Source organism: Ochotona princeps, chromosome 2 (genome assembly GCF_030435755.1).
Source record: "Ochotona princeps isolate mOchPri1 chromosome 2, mOchPri1.hap1, whole genome shotgun sequence".
In the NCBI taxonomy this organism is placed as follows: domain Eukaryota; kingdom Metazoa; phylum Chordata; class Mammalia; order Lagomorpha; family Ochotonidae; genus Ochotona; species Ochotona princeps.
In genome coordinates, this window is record NC_080833.1 from 18,112,588 (window position 1) to 18,129,982 (window position 17,395).

Here is a 17,395-nt window from a genome sequence, read left to right on the forward strand (position 1 = left end):
CATGCCTGGTGGCTGTTATCCATTGCGGCCGGAGCCTCCGCCATTTGGCATGATTTCAAGACCTTGGGATAGTGTTCAAGAAGGAGGTGTTTTCACCCCCCTGTACAGATGAATAAGCCGAGGCAGCCAATAACTAGAAGATCCAAACCCTGCTTGTGGTGACTCCAGGCCTTAGCCCATTCCCTACAGACCAGGCAGCCCTGCCACTTGCAGGACACTTGCTGCGGGCTCAGCTCCGTGCCAGCTTCTCCTGGCACTGCCTTGTTTTCTTGGGGTGAAAGAGGCTCTCTGATTGTCTTTCCACTAATCCTTCCTCAGCTGGTTCTCTAAGCCATGCATCTGGGCCTCTTGGCACTACCCCAGAGCCCCACATCTGTCTGTGATCAGTGCACTGCTCTGTATGGCCACAATGTATACGCACCATGGTCCTGTCGCACCCCTGGACCAGGAGGTTCTGGCCAAGCAGAGGCAGCTGGAGCTCCTCCTGGGCCCTAGAGGCAGCAGGCTTCCAGCACCCTGTAGTTTAGCCGAATTCCCCTTGTTCCTGGACAGCAAAACGGCTGCCTGCCACCACGGTACTTTGCCTCCCTGTGCCCCATCCAGAAGGGACCAGAGCAGGATGGGTAGCTCTGCATGAGGTCTCCCATGGTCCCCTGCAGCGCCTTGTGGTCCAGTCCCCGCCTTTGCCATCTGCTGCTCTCTCTCACTGTCCCTGGCTACTGTCCACACCCATTAGGCTGTCCTGTGTGCTGGGACTCTACCCTGCCAGGCTTTGCCTCTGGCCCTCCCCTGGCCCCGGCTCAGCCACCGCTTCCCCAGCAGCACACACATGTAGGCAGGTGGTAATGGCTCTGAGGCGACCCTGTTGGGAATTTTTCTTACTGACACGTCCCCATCACCCCTTGAAGGTGCACTGGGCATGCACGAGCCAGTCCTCAGCCGGGACTCACTACACGAGGCCCCAGTGTCTAATGAAAGACAGACAGGAGACAACTTCTTGGGAGCTCTAAGAGTGCCGAGTGGAGCCCACAGTGCCTGGCATAGTGCCAACTGTGACCACTCTTACACAGCTCGGAGGGGAGGAGTCACTGGCGCATAGAAACATCACACATGTCACAGTGAACTTTCTGAGCTGGGTCAAGATCTCGGAGCTCCCTGCATCTCACTTCCAGGGAGAAGCTGCCTCGGCCACGTCACTTGGGGCAGGGCAGGGATGCCCCTCGCTAGTGCTGTGACCTGGAGCCTCTGCTGTGCTTTGGCCGATGCTTTGCCTGCTAACTGTGCTTTGCCGAGTTTGTGAAGCCTTGCCTGACCCATTTCCCTCTGCTAACAACATCAGATGCAAACCTCGAGTGGTAGAGTCAGTAGAATCCCAAATGGCAGGTGGCTTCCATCTGGATGGCAATGGGGGAGGAAGAGGACACAGGAGCCAGTGGGTTCTACTGGAGAGACCACCCTACTCTTTGCACAGGATGGTGTGGACACCCTTGGTATCTCCAGCCAGTCTGGGTACAGCCTAGGAAGGTCTGCTTTGTCTGTTGGCATCAGCCCCAGGGGTTAACATTGCCCAGGACATGGTCGCCTTGGCCACACCTGTACCACCTGTAGCAGGGCACTAAGAATATAAAGAGCCTTTCCCGCCTGGCCATAGAAGTCCCTTACTCCCATACGTCCAGCCCCAGTGTGCCCCAGGCAGTGGCAGCAGACAAAAGCTAGGCTCCCGCTTCCTGTGTTAAGCCCACACGAGCACTCGGCATCCTGCCAGCCTCTTCCTGTCCAGTGCTCCATTTGACCATCCCAGCAACCTGTTGTCACCTCCATGGGCATACTGAGACACTGATCGCAGATGACTTGCCCATCCAGCTGACAGCTGAATGTCACGGAGTCAAGATTCTACTCACATCTCCCTGACCCCAGAGCTGGCTCTCTGAACCCTCATGTGTGTGTATGGTGGCCTTGCAGGAGCCAGGGGTTAACATGACAAAGTGGGAGCATCCCCCACCCTCCCAAAGGCAGGGGCAGGAGAGCCAGCCACACTCTGCTGCTCTCCCCCAGTCCCTGGCCAGACTGCTGCTTTAAGGTAAGCTGAGAATGAGAGCGGTGAAGCTGTGTGTCAGGCATGCAGTCCTGCCAAGCAGGTGCAGGTACGTGACTCAGATCTGCGTCTGCCAGGTATGTATAGGGGTGTAGCCCGGCACAGGAGCCAGCAATGGCTCCCCACTGCCCCAGGTAGCCTTTACTTTCCAGATGAGCACACTGATGCTCACAGGGTTGGGTCCATACTGAGATGTGACCCAGAGCTTTCTCTTTCTTGGATCTGTGTCCCTGTTAATGTTGCTCCCTGTCTCCCTCCCTGGCAGCAATGAAAGTTCAGAGCTAGAACCAGTCTGGCACCCACCTCAGTCCCAGGCTGCCCTTTGCCTGGCAGTTGTGGGCCTGTTTATGGAAAGGAACGTGGAACCACCTCCGGGCAGCCCAACAAGTACATGGGGTGAGCTCGGGTCAGGGCCTTCACCCCTGCCCAGCCTGGCCACTCGGCAACCTCTGGCCGGAATGGAAGGCTCTCCCCTAAGTGCCTTATTGGCCTGCAGCCCTGCCCTGTGCTGGGTGGGGGCAGGGCTGGAAGCCCAGAGCAGGCCTGGGGCCTTGCCAGCAAATCTCTCTGCAAGCCTGTCTTCTTTTTCAGCCCCATTGAGCTGTCCCCAGAGACATTGTCATGGGACAGAGTTGGTCACAAGGGCTGCTGCCTGGCCCTAAGACACGGAGAAGGGGACCACATAGGGTGAAATCACCGGGCAGCCCAGGGCCGGAGTCAGAAACCGAATCCCGTGGACCACCTCCCTGGCCTTGCTCAGCCTGGGCCATCATCAGGCCGGGAGTGATTGGTATGAGTGGGACAGGTCAGCAATCAGATCTAAATGGTTTTCCCAGAGAACAGAGCTGCCATGTGTGTGGTGGAAGGCACACCACACTTGGCTCCGAGCAGAGCTGATCTTCCCTCAGTCTCCTCCCGGGAGAGGAGGATCTCGGCAACTCTGCCAGACCCCTCACATATCCTCTTGGAGGCCCCACGATTGGGCAGGAAGGGGCTGGCGCTGCAAGCCCTGGATGTGAGCCCCAGGCTGGCCCCCAGCCTAAGACTTGAACGAAGAAGGATGCTCTGAGCAGCCTTCCAATAGGTTCAGCCCTGACACCTACAGGAAAGGATCCAGGCTGACTGAGAGTGTGTTTCCTTCCAGCTCCAAAGCGTGGGAGGCACCAGCTTTCTGGAAATTCACCTTAGCCAAATACAAAGCCACCAGTTCCGCAGCCTTCCCCCTGCTCTGTGGCTAGCGTGCCCTTTCGGTTGTGAGATCTCTGACTTCAGCTTTCTCTCTTCCAGCTGCTACCCAGGCCCTGCCCTCTACCAGACGTTGCCCAGAGGGGTAGGCAATGCTAATTAAAGAGGCACTGACCCTTGGAGCCTGCACCCTGATTCCAGTGGGGTCAGTGTCTGTCAGCGCACCCTGGAGGTCGTGCTGGGACCTGCAGGCTGGTGGCTGTGCACACTCAGCCTCCACAGGGGGATACTGAGACAACAGTCATCTACAGCTCCACCTATGCAAGCCCAGCTAGCCAGCCATGGATCAGAGAGAGGGGTCCTTGCTGTTAAGATTTATTGATTTATTTGAAAGGCTAAACTAATGGCAGGGATGGGGCAAAGAGAAATCAATCGTCCATCTACTGGTTTACTCAGCAGGGCTGGGCCAGACAGAAGCTCCGAGCATGGTCTCCCCAATACCTGGGTGGTTTCCCAGGTGCATTAGTAGGGAACTGCATGAGAAATGGAGCAGCAGGGACTGAACCCATGCTCATATAGGATGCCAGCATGGCAGATCGCAGCTTAGCCTGATGGGCCACAATGTTAACTCCGAAAATGGGTTTTTAGGGGCCCAGCGGCGTGGCCTAGTGGCTAAGGTCCTCGCCTTAAACACATCAGGACCCCATATAAGCAGCAGTTCTGATCCCGGCAGCCCCACTTCCCATCCAGCTCCCTGCTTGTGGCCTGGGAAAGCAGTCAAGGACGACCCAAAGTCTTGGGACTCTGCACCCACACAGGAGACCCTGAGGAAGCTCCTGACTCCTGGCTTTGGATCGGCTCAGCCCTGGCTGTTGTGGCCACTTGGGGAGTGAGCCATCGGACAGAAGATCTCCTCTCTGTCTCTCCTCTCTGTATGTCTAACTGTCCAGTAAAAACAAATAAGTCTTTTAAAAATAGGTTTTTAATTTGCATCTAGGGACCATGCTGTAGTGTGGTGAGTTAAGCCTCAATCTGCAATGCTGGCATCCCATATGGACACTGGTTCGAGTCCTAGCTACTCTATATCCCATCCAGCTCACTGTTTATGGCCTTGAAAAACAGAACAGGATATCCCAAGTTCTTGGGACCTTGAACCCATGTAAGAGACCTGGCAGAAGCTCCTGACTCCTAACTTCAGCATGGCCCAGCCCTGGTCATTGTGGCTGTTTGGGGAGTGAACCAGCAGACAAAAGATCTCTGTCTCAGGGCCAGCACAGTGGCTTAGCAGCTAAAGTCCTCTCTTTGAACAAATTGGGATCCCATATGGGCGCCAGTTCTAAATCTGGCAGCCCCGCTTCCCCTCCAGCTCCCTGACTGGGGCCTGGGAAAGCAGTTGAGGATGGCCCAAAGCCTTGGGACCCTGCACCCGTGTGGGAGACCCGGAAGAGGCTCCATGCTTCTGACTTTGGATCAGCACAGCTCCAGCCATTGCAGCCGCTTGGGGAGTGAATCAGTGGATGGAAGATCTTCCTCTCTGTCTTTCCTCCTCTCTATGTATTTGACTTTCCAATAAAAATAAATAAAATCTTTTACTAATAAGATCTCTGTCTCTCATTCTGTCTGTAATTTTGCATTTTAAATAAAAACATTTTTAACAATACATTTTCATCTGTATTAAACATGTACAAACTGGTGTCCCCGTCATTTCTCCCCAACACATCCATTGTAAGAACTGTAGGCGTAGCATGTACATTGCAATGGGTGTGGTTGGTCATCTAGAAAGGGTTCAAGGTGAACAGGAGGATATGCCTGGGTTATCTGCAGATACTCTGTCGTTTTATGTAAGAGATTTGAGCGTCCGTGGACTGAAGTATCTGGTATCTGTGCAGTGTTCTGGAACCATCCTGATCCCAACAACCCCAGGAGGATTCTGGGTCACAGCTTCACTGTTGTGGTAGCATGGAGTGCCCCAGATGGTGCATGGCATGTGTGCTTTGTCCAGGCCCTACCTGGGCATCTCGGGGTCCTGTTCAGATAGGGGTTACAGGGACAGACATGATCTGGGGTCCCATTTGTGGTCTCTCTTCCCACAGGGGGCCTCAGCGGAGCAACCATCATTGATTCCCTGGACACTCTCTACCTCATGGAGCTCAAGGAGGAGTTCCAAGAGGCCAAGGCCTGGGTCCAAGACAGCTTCCACCTGAACGTGGTGAGTCAGAGACCCCTGGGGTGAGGAGCCCACGAGGCCCCCCTTGAGAACCCTAGAGCCCAGAGATGTGGCAGTTATCTCCTCGGGCTGCACAGCCAACCTGTCATAGGACCAGGCTGCTTGCTCTGTGGTCCATGCTGCACACCCTCTCCTGTCCTCTGTCCCCTGCCCCCCCCAGCCTCTGTCCCTTCCCCCCTGCCCCTGTGAGGTCAGCCAGGGCTACCCCTGGGCGCACTGCTCACCCCCCAGGCAGCCCCTAGGGCTAAATCACACACTTGGGGGGGTTGGGGGGAGGTGACTCAGCAGGGGGCAGGGTGGAATGGGGGACGGGGCTTTGGCTCCCCTGCACTTGTATCCCTTAGGGGTGGGGACGAGCAGTTACAGGCTCACCTCCAGGGATAACCAGGTTCCCCCTCCCAGGTGTCCCTGATCAAGGACAAGGGTCTGGCATAAGGGTTATCTGTGTGTTTGGATGGCACAAAAGCCTCAGCAGACATGTCCCTTACGCCCAGTCTCCCTGCCCAGACCACAGGGACAGCCCTGGAGGGCTCAGCAGCCAGTAGAGTGAGGCCATTGATGTGGATGTGGGGAGCGGGGAGTAGAAGCAGGTGGGAGGGACCTGGACCCATTCATCTGCCACACGTATCCCCACAGGCAGGCCACCCCCCCTGTGATGCCACACCCTGAGCCCCAGGCCTTGTGCCACTCCACAGACACACTGTGGGACTCCACTAGTGCCCAGCCCTGCACTGAGGCCCCAGCAGGAACCTGTTTGCCAGCACAGAGCTGGGGAGTCTGTGAGCTTCCGTGGGGCGGAGACCCTCCAGGGTCCCGGATGTCAACCTCCCCAGCCTTGGTGACCTCAGCTCGGGAGTGAGGATGACAGTCGCAGTGCCAGGTGCACAGGCCTGGTTGCTGGTTGAATGCTGCAGAGGGCTGTAAAGGGCGTTGTGTGACACCGTGGGGTGTGACAGCTGCAGTGTGATGTCATCGTGCTTCCGCCCGTCGGGATGACCCCGAGCCTAGTCAGGGCTACTGGTAATCTGGGGGTGGTAGAGAACTCAGCACCCCCAGCCTGTCCTCCTGGGTGCTGCCTCTAGGCAGGAAATGGGCAGCAGGCATCTGCCCAGTGGCTGCAGAGCCTGGTAATCTCAGGCAGGCTGGTGCAGTTTCAGGAATAGAATTCCTGGAGGAAGGCAGGGAGGGTCGCCCCTCCATCTCTGTGAACCTTGGCTTTCTCAGTCTGAAAACTGGCAGTGCGCTTGGCTGCCACATGGACCTGTCCAAGGGCTGTGGGGCTCCAGGAGCGTAGCCTCGCAGTGGCTTTGTCAGTAGACTTTCTCTCCCAGGTTGAGGGCCATCCCACTAGTTCCCAGTCATGCAAACCGCGAGGCAGCAAGCAGGTGCACCAAACAGAGCCCTCATCACAACAGTGGCCCCCTCGGGCACCTTAGGAAGGCCACACCCTGCTCTGGCAGCCACTGCACCTGCGCCACCCATGTCTCACAACCACTTGGTGTCGGGGTGATAACGGGCAGGGAACCACCAGAGATCCTGCCTGAAGCCACGGAAAAAGGACCAGTCTGGTTTTTACCCCAGATCTGGTCTTTCACTTCCTGATTTCCAACCTCAACTGAAGGAAGGAAAGAGAAATGATGAAGGCAGGAGTGGGCAAGCCCCTGGGGCTGAGGGAAGCTGCAGGTTGCTGCAGGTGTGCACCTGCCTGACACCGCTGTCTAGCCCTGGCCCTGCCCTGTCTGCCTCTCAGCCTCTGCCTGGAACCTCCTGCTGATCTGCACCCCCAGAGAGGACTCTGTCCCACAGGGGCACCCCTGTAAGAAGGAAAGCAGGCCCAACAAGAGGAGAATTTTCCTCCCCTCAGGCTAAGCTCCAGCTCAAGCTCCCTGTGCCAGTTTCAAGGGCCTTGGAGAACAGCCAGGCGTAACCTTGCCCATGGCCTCGGGCAAGGTCTGGGGAAGGAAGCCAAGCCCGGTGTTTATTTGGAGCCTTGGAAGTATGCAGTGGCAGCCGCCTGGCAGCTGCTCATCCTGCCTGGCTTTGGCTATGAAAAACGAGCATTGCCTTGGTGCCCAGCACAGGTGCAGGGTGGCAGGTGTGGGGGTTAGGGCAGGCTGGGGGAGACAGGGGCTGTGGAACCTACCTCTGAGCCCCGTAGGCATTTTACAAGTGTTCCCTGTGTGTCTGCAGAGTGGAGAGGCATCCCTGTTTGAGGTGAACATCCGCTACATTGGAGGACTACTTTCTGCCTTTTACCTGACGGGGGAAGAGGTAAGTGGCCCTGCACACTCCTAGACCAGAAGGGGCTCCAGGGCACAGCATGGAACAGCAGAGGCCCCACAGGATCTGGGGACTACCTGTGACTGCCCCTGGCTTGCTGCCCCTTCAAAGACCCGTTTACCTATTTTCCAAATTTCACCCACATTCTCCTCCTCTCAAGTGCCTCAGGTTACTATGCAAGTGAGCCCATCTGGCTCCACAGTAAACTCTCTGAGGCCACACAAGTGGACCCACTCATCGGCCATTCCTATCTTCCCACAAAGGCCGCTCCACCCCATGATGCTACTTCTTGAACCCCCAGGCCTGTGCCACTCCACAGCCACCCTCCCTCCCTTCCTGAGCCAGCAGCCACATGTCCACTTCATATCTCAAAGGGGCTAGCAAGGGCCATGGGGTGGCTGGTGCTGATCGTGCACTTAGGCCATAGGCCCCGTTCTGGGTGGATTGAGTCAACTTCCAGAAGGGGGTGGCCAAGTGCTGCTGTGAGAGGCAGGTGCACAATCAGGAAGTCTGCGCCTCACACCGCCCACACTCACCTGCCCATGACCTGGTGCAAGCCCTTTCTTTCCTCCACCTGATGTCCTTCAGGTCAGAGAGCTCTGGTGACACAGGGCAGGGTTTGGCCCAAGGATTGATGGCTGGGAGCCCACAGTCTCCAAGCATGGGCACTCTGAGGGGCACAGAATTCTCTGGAAACTGGGCATCTTTGTCCACCCCTGGGAGCTCTCCAGCAGCAGGGTGGCGAGGTTGACTGGGGCCCCAGAATATTAGTCACAGTCTGATTTGTTTCCCCTAGACCAGAGGGGCTGCTTACTAAGACCTTGCCCCTGGTGTTTTCCTTGCCCACTGCCCTTGGTTCTGGGTACCCAGAGGCAAGTAATTTAACCTGCCCTAGCCCCTAGAGACCAGGGGCCATGGAGGAGAAGCAAGTACCAGAAAGACTGCGGTTGGGAAAGTGTTCCTCTGTGGTGCAGGCAGCATGGCTGTGGTCAGGGTTGGAAGACCACGGGCAGGTGCTTTACCCTCAGTGGCCAGCAGCCTCTCTCCATCCATGGAGCACAGATCACTGCCCGTCTCCGTTCGTCCCCCAAGATGGGCGCCACCCGAAGCCCCAATGTCTTTGAAAAAAAAAAGCCCTAGGATAGAAAAGTGACAGGGGAGCAGAAAAGCATGAGTGGGCAACTGCCCAGCCTCGCCCCGTGAAAGGGGACACGGGGAAGGGGAGGGGGCAGTTCAGGGCTCACAGGGGCTGATTTTGGGTCCATGATGCTGGAAGGAGCTGGGGCTCACGGGGCCTGTGACTTGCCCCTTCTTTCTCCAAGGATGTCCTCAGCTCGGAGAACACCCCCAACTTAAGTCCTGACTTTCTGGGACTGTGGGAGGACAGGAGCCCCTGGGACCTGAGGGACAGCTGAGGGAGGGGCCCACGTGGCCAGGTCTAGCAGCCCAGCAGTTCCTGCCTTCCTTCTCCACCGCTTCCTGACACCTGCTCACCTCTGCCTCATCTGGGCTGTGTGCCTTGTGTGCTGTCCTCAGCAGCCCCCATGGGGTGGGTGTTGTCTCCGATTCGCAGGAGGGGCTCTCAGGACTGTGTTAACCCTGACTCCAGTCTCCTGGGAACTCCCCCACCATGGGCTTAGGTGTCACACCGGCTGGGTGACTTGGCTCATCCTCCCACATGTGGATCCTGGGTCTGCACAGGGCATCTCCCCCAAGCCTTGTGCATGGTGACGGCTGCCCAAGGCCCCACCCCTCGCCTGGACCAAGGCCTTCCCCAGCCTCAGCCAGAAGCTGCAGGAAGATCCCCAGGACTCCAGCCACCCCAGCTGGGGCTGGCACAACACTTCATAGTTTGTAAGGCACATTCGCTTACATACATGCCACGTTCAATTTCTACAAAAAATCTGGCCAAGTAGCCGAGGCATAGGCTACCGTGTGTGCCATCATGCAGTTAAAGAAAATGACGCTCCAAGCCCCGCAGCTGCTGCATGGAATGATGAGAACCGGACTCCATCCAGCGCCTATCCATGTTGCCGCCTCTTGCCCCCGTTGTGTAGCTGGGGCTGCTAGGTGGGCCAGACACCAGTCAGCTCTACATCCCCCGGAAAAGCGCTCCTCGGAGGCCCAGCACCCTCACCCTCAGAGTGGGCCAGCCTCTTCCCCACAAAGCTGCTGCAGGGGCCCAAGGTCGTGGGGAGCCACGCCTAACGCTTCCTCACTGCTCATGTCGCCCAGCACCCGCCCTGTGCCAACAGAGACCTCTGAGCTGAGCCTCCACCGCGTTCATTTACTCTCCACGGGCAGCTGCTCAGGTGTGAAATGACTCTCTCAGGAGCCTGGCAGGAGACAAGGCCCCCTCTGCTGGCTGTGCACTAGGATTCCCCAGGGCAGCTCCCTGCGTCTCGGGAGACACAGGCTGTGAATGGGATTCCCAGCAGGTTCCCACAGGCTTTTACTGTGTTTTATTTGCCACAGAGATGCTCCCATCCAGGGAGCGTCCCCCAAATTCCCACAAAGGCTGAGTCTGGCCTTATGTCAGATCTGGGAGCAGGAATCCTATTCTCCCACGTGGGTGGCAAGAGTCCAACTGCTTGAGCCACCACCACCGCTGTCTCTCGGGGTGTACACTAGCAGGAAGCTGGAGTCAGGAGCCGGATATGGATGTCAAACCCTGGCACTCGGATGCAGGACACAGGTGTTATAACCAGCATCTTTACCAGCTAGGCAGAATGCCTGCCCAACTACCCAACTGATCTAATGTGGCTGGGCCCATGCCCACTCGGGGCCCAGCATCCGGCCCTGGGTGTTATCTTCTCTGACCTGTATCTGCCAGCCCCGAAACACCTGGTCCTCTCTCCCTAACTGGAGCCGCTCCCTGGTCTCTGGTCCCCACCCCAGGCTGAAGTGTTCTGAACTTCCTCCCTTACTGCCTTCCCTTCAGTTTGCAGTTGCTGGGAGGGAGACCCAGGAAGGCCTTGTCTTCCTGTCCCCTTAGCAAACTACATCACCCCTAAGCTCCAGAAGTAGGGACAAAAGTCTGTGGCCACCAGGGGCACCTGCTCCAGGGCCTGAGTGTGGAGAGCAGTAAAGACATCAGTTATTGAGTTCCAGATGGAATTCTAGGCTTCTGGCTTTGGCCTGGCCTGGCCTGGCTACTACAAGCATTTGGGGAGTGAACCAGAAAATGTAAGATTCATTTCTCCCTCTTGCTCTCATTCTGCCTTTTAAATAAATAAAAATGAAAGATTGATTTTATTTATTTGAAAGACTTAGAAACATCGTCCACCCACTGATTCACTCCCCAAATGGCCACAGTGGCCAGGGCCGTGCCAGGCCAAAGCCCAAAACCAGGAGCTCCATCCAGATTCCCCCACAGAGGTGCTAGGATTCAAGGCCCTGGACCATCTTCTGCTTCCTTCCCAAGAGCATTAGCAGGAAGTAGAACAGCCAGGACAGGAACTGACACTCACATGGGAGACCAATTAGATAACAACACCAACCAACCCCAGGGAGAAAAAAAAAAAGAATGCCTAGATTTTGTTCAGGACTCTGCCCCTCCCCACCCCATCCCCTGTCTACAGGTAACCACCCCCTATGGATGTGCAAGTCCCTATGTCAAACAGCGTAGGATTTGCGGGTCACCTGTGCACATCCTCCTGTCTTAGGACACCTAAAGCAAAGTCAAAGACCGGGGGGAGTTGTTAACTCTGTACTGTCTGGAGCATAGGATGGTGGAGATGGTTTATAGGCCCTCAGCACATTGGTTTTTTTGTTTTTACGTTATCTCCAGCCTTCTGTTGGCTGACTCCTTAGCTGTGCAGCCCTGGGTGCAGAGAAGCCCAAGAAAGGGAAGTTACCCTGGGTGCACCTGCCTGAGAAGGGCCAGTTTGCACTGTGCTGTCCTGGCTTCCTTTGCTCCTGTGGCAGTGAACTTAAGAAGAGCTGGGAGCCCGCTGCTGCTGTGAATTGCTGCTCTCCTTGGCCACAAACCCTGGCTGGGTCATTAAACTCCTCTCCCCTGCAGCCTGGTGGGGCGGGGCAGTCCCTGTTAAGGGAATGAGCCAGACTTCAGCTATCAGGGTTGCTCAGCCCTTTCCTTCCCACAATGCCCACGATTATTCGCCTCCTTCAAACACATATACAGGCAGGAGATGGCTGAGTTGGGTCCGCCCTCAGGGATCTCAGAAAAACTGAAGGGTGTCTGAGGCTTGGGCAGGCACCCAGAGGCCCGGGACCCCCAGATGTCGCACCCTTGCTGTCCACTGGGGAGTTAAGGCTAATCCGCGCACCCTCGCTTCATCCCCTGTGTGAGATGGGGCAGTGGCAGGCAGGAGCTCAGAGGGAGGAAGCTCTTCACCTGCTGCTGGAGGGAGGACTGCCACCCTAGGGGAGCGATGGGTTCTGGAACTTGGGGGCTGGAGCAGGGGAGCACCCTATCCTTTCTTCCCCAGCCAGTGTTCCTCAAACCACCTGAGGGACCCCCTCAGATGTCTGACACTCTGGTCTCACCCCATCTCAGCCAAGTCTTCTGGATCTGGAGGGGATCCCTACCCACATTCCCAGTGCTCACCTTGCACAGGTATAGCCACTGGTCATTGTCCTGGTACCCGGTGTCCTTTTGCCCAACGTCCATGTCTCCCAGTACCCCTTGAGGAGGGCTGCACTGGCCTCATTTTACAAAGAAACAGGCTCAGACAAAAGTGGGGACGTCCAGGGCCATGTAGTCACAGCTTCCCAGAGCCCTCTGGCTGGCCGACTGCAAGTGTCCCACCCAGCCCAGGATCACAGCGCCCTTGGCCCCTGTATTCCAGGTGTTCGGGATCAAGGCCATCCAGCTCGGTGAGAAGCTCCTGCCTGCCTTCAAGACTCCCACCGGAATCCCGAAGAGCTCCGTGAGCTTCAAAAGGTAGGACCCGGGTCCCTCCCCTCCAGGGAGTTCCAAGGCAGCTGAAGGAGGAGCCCAAAGCCGCGCTCTTACAGATGTCAAGACTGAGGCACGGAGAGGATGATCCCTTCCTCAGAAAGCCCAGCCAGCCAGGGGCACGGGGAGAACTTGCCAAGGCCTAGACTCTCCTTCACGTGTTTATTCCGACACCTGGTCCTCGGGATTGAGGCCACGAGGCTTGGTGGTCTGCCCCGAGTGGCAAACACCCCACAGCACAGTCCCAATTCAGTTCTCCAGGCCAACCTCATACTCCCTCCCTCTCCAGCCCACTTGACGGGTGCAGCAGGTGCAGGAACCCAAAGCTGCTAGGGGGCTCAGGAGCCTGGCTGCTTCTGGGACACAAAGCCGACTGGCCCCGTGTCATGGCGGAGTGCCGCAGGACACAGCAGGCTTGAGCTCTCAGGAGTTGTGTGAGGAGCTCCGGCAGGAAGCCATGGTGTTTACGTTGCCCTGGGCTCATCCCCGCTTCTGCTGTGACCTCACAGGAGCTCCAGCCCAATGCCTAGGAGGGGCAGGGCAGGAGTCCCAGGCTGTGGCCAGAGTCCACGAGGTCCCCTCTGACCTTTTATGTGAGCTGTCACCTCCTGTTGTTGGGCAGGAAGACAGCATTCTGGTGTGTGGCCTGAGGAAGGCTGGCAAAGGCCAGGGAGGACCCTTAGGGACCACGGACTCCCATCTGTCACACTAGGCTCAGCTCCTCAGGGCTGGACACGTGGATCTTGGCTTGGATTCCTCCCCCATAGACTCCGAACCCAAGGAAACTGGGCCAGGTGCAGTGGAACCGGGATACACCTGTCCTTCCAGCTTCCTCTGCCGTGGCCTCAGCTGTGTGTGTTGCCATGACCCTCAGACCACACTACTGATGAACACAAATCCTGGCATTCCTGGGGAAGGAAGTGTGTTTCTTTAAGGCCGTTTGTGGCTGGAGATGTATGTATGCGGATGCGTATCTCCTGGCAACAGCACCCTTTCGTTTTTTAGGATAAGACAATTGTTGCTAAAAATGCCTCCCCCTTCTGCCGGGCACAGCAGCCAGGGATGCTCAGGGTTGCAGTGCTGAGCCCGTTCCTCAGAGAGGGCCAGTCAGGGAGGGAGGGAGGGGAGCTTGGTTGCACACACTCGCCCCACTCCAGCCAGGCTTGCTGAAGGCAGCTCCAGCAGGAGGGTGTCCCACAGGTGGGGAAGGCAGCCAGGCCTGCCTCCCACCATTGCTAGGTGAGGAGGTAAGCCATCTGGTGCCTGGAGGCTGAAGCAGGGCTAACTGGGATCTGCAGAGCCTGCTGGGCTGTCTGGGAACCTGACAGCAGCCCAACCCAAGGCCTCTGCTGCTAAAAGGCGCCTTCACTTATTCTATCTCAGGTACAGCATCACACGCCACCCGCACAAATAACTCACACAGGCTTAGTCATGCAAGCCCATCTCTGCAGCTCCTCTTAGGCGTGCATGCGTGCATGCCAACAAGGGCATGTTCATCACTACTGCTTCGGTTCATCGTCCTCTGTGTGTCAGCACCACAGGAGGAGGTGGCATGAACCCGGTCTCCAACCCTACACCAAGGGGAGGGAGCCCATTGCACCAGCAATGAGGCCGAGGCCTGGAGAGGTCAAGGAGCTTAGCCAAGGTCACACAGAGCTAGAATCTAGGGACTAGGGGGTTGTGATGCAGCAGCGTAAGCCCCCACCCGCAGCACCAGCATCCTATATATCCAAGCACCTGTTTGAGTCCCAGCTTCTCTGCTTCCAGAACAACTCTGTGCTCATACACCTGGGAGGCAACAGATGTTGGCTCAAGCATGTGAATCCCTAATACCCGCATGGGAGAACCAGATGGAACTCCTGGCTTCAGGCTGGACCAGAATGGACTATCATGTCTGGCTAGTGAGCCAAAAGAAGAAAGATCTATCTCTCACTGTCACTCTTTCTGTCTCTCACTCTCTCTCTACCTTTCAAATGAATTAATTCAAAAAAAAAAAAAGAGAGCCCGGCGCAAAAACGTAACAGTTAAAGTCCTCACCTTGAACGCGCCAGGACCCCATATGGGCACTGGCTCTAATCCCGGTAGCCCTGTTTTCCCATCTAGCTCCTTGCCTGTGGCCTGGGGAAGCAGTCAAGGATGGCCTAAGGCTTTGGAACCCTGCACCCACAAGGGAGACCCCGAGGAAGCTCCTGGCTCCTGGCTTTGGATTGACTCAGTTCCAACCATTGCGGCTGCTTGGGGAGTGAACCATCGGACAGAAGATCTTCCTCTCTGTCTCTCCTCCTCTCTGTGTATCTGCCTTTCCAATAAAAATAAATAAATCTTTAAAAAAAAAGAAGAAAAGAGGAGCCAGCATTGTATCACAGCAGGTTAAGCATGTGACACTGAAGTTCCATATGGACACCAGTTCGTGTCCCATGAGCCAGTTGGTCCAGCTTCCTGCTAATGTACCTGGAAAAGCAGTGGAGGATGGCCCCGATTCTTGGTTTCCTGCATCTGTGTAGGAGACCTAGCAGAAGCTCCTGGTTCCTGGCCGTCATCCTGGCCCAACCCTGGCTTTTTGGGCCCCAATGGGAAAAGTGACGCAGACTGAATGATGGTGCAGGCCCAAGTGTGCCTAAAAGGCTGGGAAGGGAGGCCAGGGGTGTTAGGTTTTAAACACACTTAAAAGTTCTTACATTGTTATGCGCAGCGAATTCCCACAACCAAGTCCTCTTTTTACAATTAGTTTACCACAAGCCAAAATCCCAGACATAATGAGGTATTAGGAGGTCCTTTCATTCCAATGGGGTAAGAACCTGAGCGGGGATGGAGGGGTGGGGGAACAGGAAGGGACACATTTCCTGCCATGGTGGCAAGATGGGGGCTGCCAGGGCAGGGGAAGGGGCAGGGTGGAGGAGGAAGGGGTGGTGTGGAGGGCCAGGTAAGAAGGGAAGAGAGAGGGGGAAGGAGAAGGGAGGGGCTGTGAGTAGTGTCTGTGCCCCAAGGACTGGGAACTGAGATTATTTCAGTCACAGGTAGGCGGGTGGAGACTAGGGGGAGGGGCCGGAGAGACTGGGGAGAGGGAGTTTCGGGTAAGAAGTGAGATTACATTTCATTGGTGGACAACCAAAACAGAGCGCACATTTTGCAGGCAATGGGGAGGGGACGCAAGTAGCTACGCCTGGTCCAAGATGGAATGTTTGAACCACTCCTCACAAGGGAAGCCCCCTCAGCCTCTGGCTCACAGGACTGGTCAAGGGACCTTCCTGTCTTGGGATGCTGCCCAGAGCAGATTATCTTAGGGACACAGAGTATCTAGGATTGGGGTTTGGATTCAGCTCTACTGCCTCCTGTGTGACCTTGGAGAACTGTCTCCCCCTCTCTGAGCCTTAAATATTTTGAGCTGTGAAATCAAGAGGGTGGAAGCAAAGTTATAATAAGATCCGAGAGCTGCCCGGCACAAATGAGGACTTAATAACAATGGAGCAAACAACACACAACTCACTTACATGGACATAACTGCATACTGATGAAAAGACAGTAATCACTGCATAATTTATATCCCACAATGACTGGCAGGCCTGAGTACCAACATTTAGGAGAAAGGGTGAAGAAATTGAGGTCTAAGGAGTTTAACCCACTTCCTGAGGGTGGGATATCTCTCTGGGCCTAGGAAATGGTGGGAACAGCGGCTGAAGCGAGGCAAGAGAGAAGCAAGGGGACCACCTTGCTAGAGCAGGTACCACCTGCCTGCCAGGCAGCCCCACTGCTGGAAGCTCACACGGAGGAGTGAAGGAGGATTCCACAAGGGGAACCGAGAACAAAGGGTAATGAACTTCCCTACAAAAGCAGGAAGTATCAATTATTCAGGCAACCCTCTGTGGGTACCTGGGCTGCCAGGGAGAACCCAAGCCTGAAGGAGGAGCCTCCTTGGGGAGAACACAGGGGCTCTGTCTTCCCCTTGGGGCAGACCCTCATGGAGACCTCCTGAACACCTGCCCCAAGCTGTGTAGGAGCCCCTACATGGGAAGCCATGTGACCCTGCTCTGTCCCCACCAGTTCCCAGCAGAGACCCCCATGTCCCCAGTTATCTGAGCAAATCCTCCCAACACATAGGAGAGGAGAAAACAGGTATGGGACGGGAGAATAGCTTACCCAAGCAAGCGAGTGTGGCCCTGGATCCCATACCTTCCTCATCTCTTCACACCCTGGGCTTGGAGACTGGGAACTAAGGGATGTGAGGGTTAAATGTGTTGCCCATGGCCTCCAGCTAACAAGCGCTGGAGCCTGCAGCCTCCAGGTCCCAGGAAGGCAGGGTCTTTGTTTATTGCTGTGGGTGGGAGGAGGTGGCACGTTGGCCAGCAGCATGGGCACCAGCGTCAGAGCCAACTCTGGGTCCTGGCCACTGCACTGTGTGACTTCAAGTGATGTCACTGTCCTTGTGGAAGGGGCAGGTAGGAGGGTTGGCTGGGAGCCTGGCTCCACACCGTCCCTCCAAAACGCACCCAGAGCCTGAAGTAGTCTTCAAGAACCTTCTCCAGTGAACTACCAGGGTCACATTGGTCGTTTCTGTAAGGGTTTGTGGGCAGTGCCTGGTTCATAGAGAAGGACACCTTTACTTGGCTGTGTCTGTCCAAACCCTTGGCGTCCCCATGGCCTGGTAGCTCCATTGATGTGGTCCTCCCTGAGCTGCCTGCCCATCATG

At 56.3% G+C, this 17,395-nt stretch overlaps 1 protein-coding gene across 1 annotated transcript in view; it reads left to right on the forward strand.

Moving 5' to 3' along the window:
• Positions 1–17,395, forward strand: part of MAN1C1 (mannosidase alpha class 1C member 1) — a 128,717-nt gene that overhangs the window by 95,302 nt on the left and 16,020 nt on the right. The window contains exons 3-5 of the mRNA XM_012929028.2: positions 5,374–5,489; positions 7,698–7,778; positions 12,599–12,693. Of these exons, the coding sequence (XP_012784482.2) occupies positions 5,374–5,489; positions 7,698–7,778; positions 12,599–12,693 (292 nt within the window). The remainder of the gene's footprint in view (positions 1–5,373; positions 5,490–7,697; positions 7,779–12,598; positions 12,694–17,395) is intronic.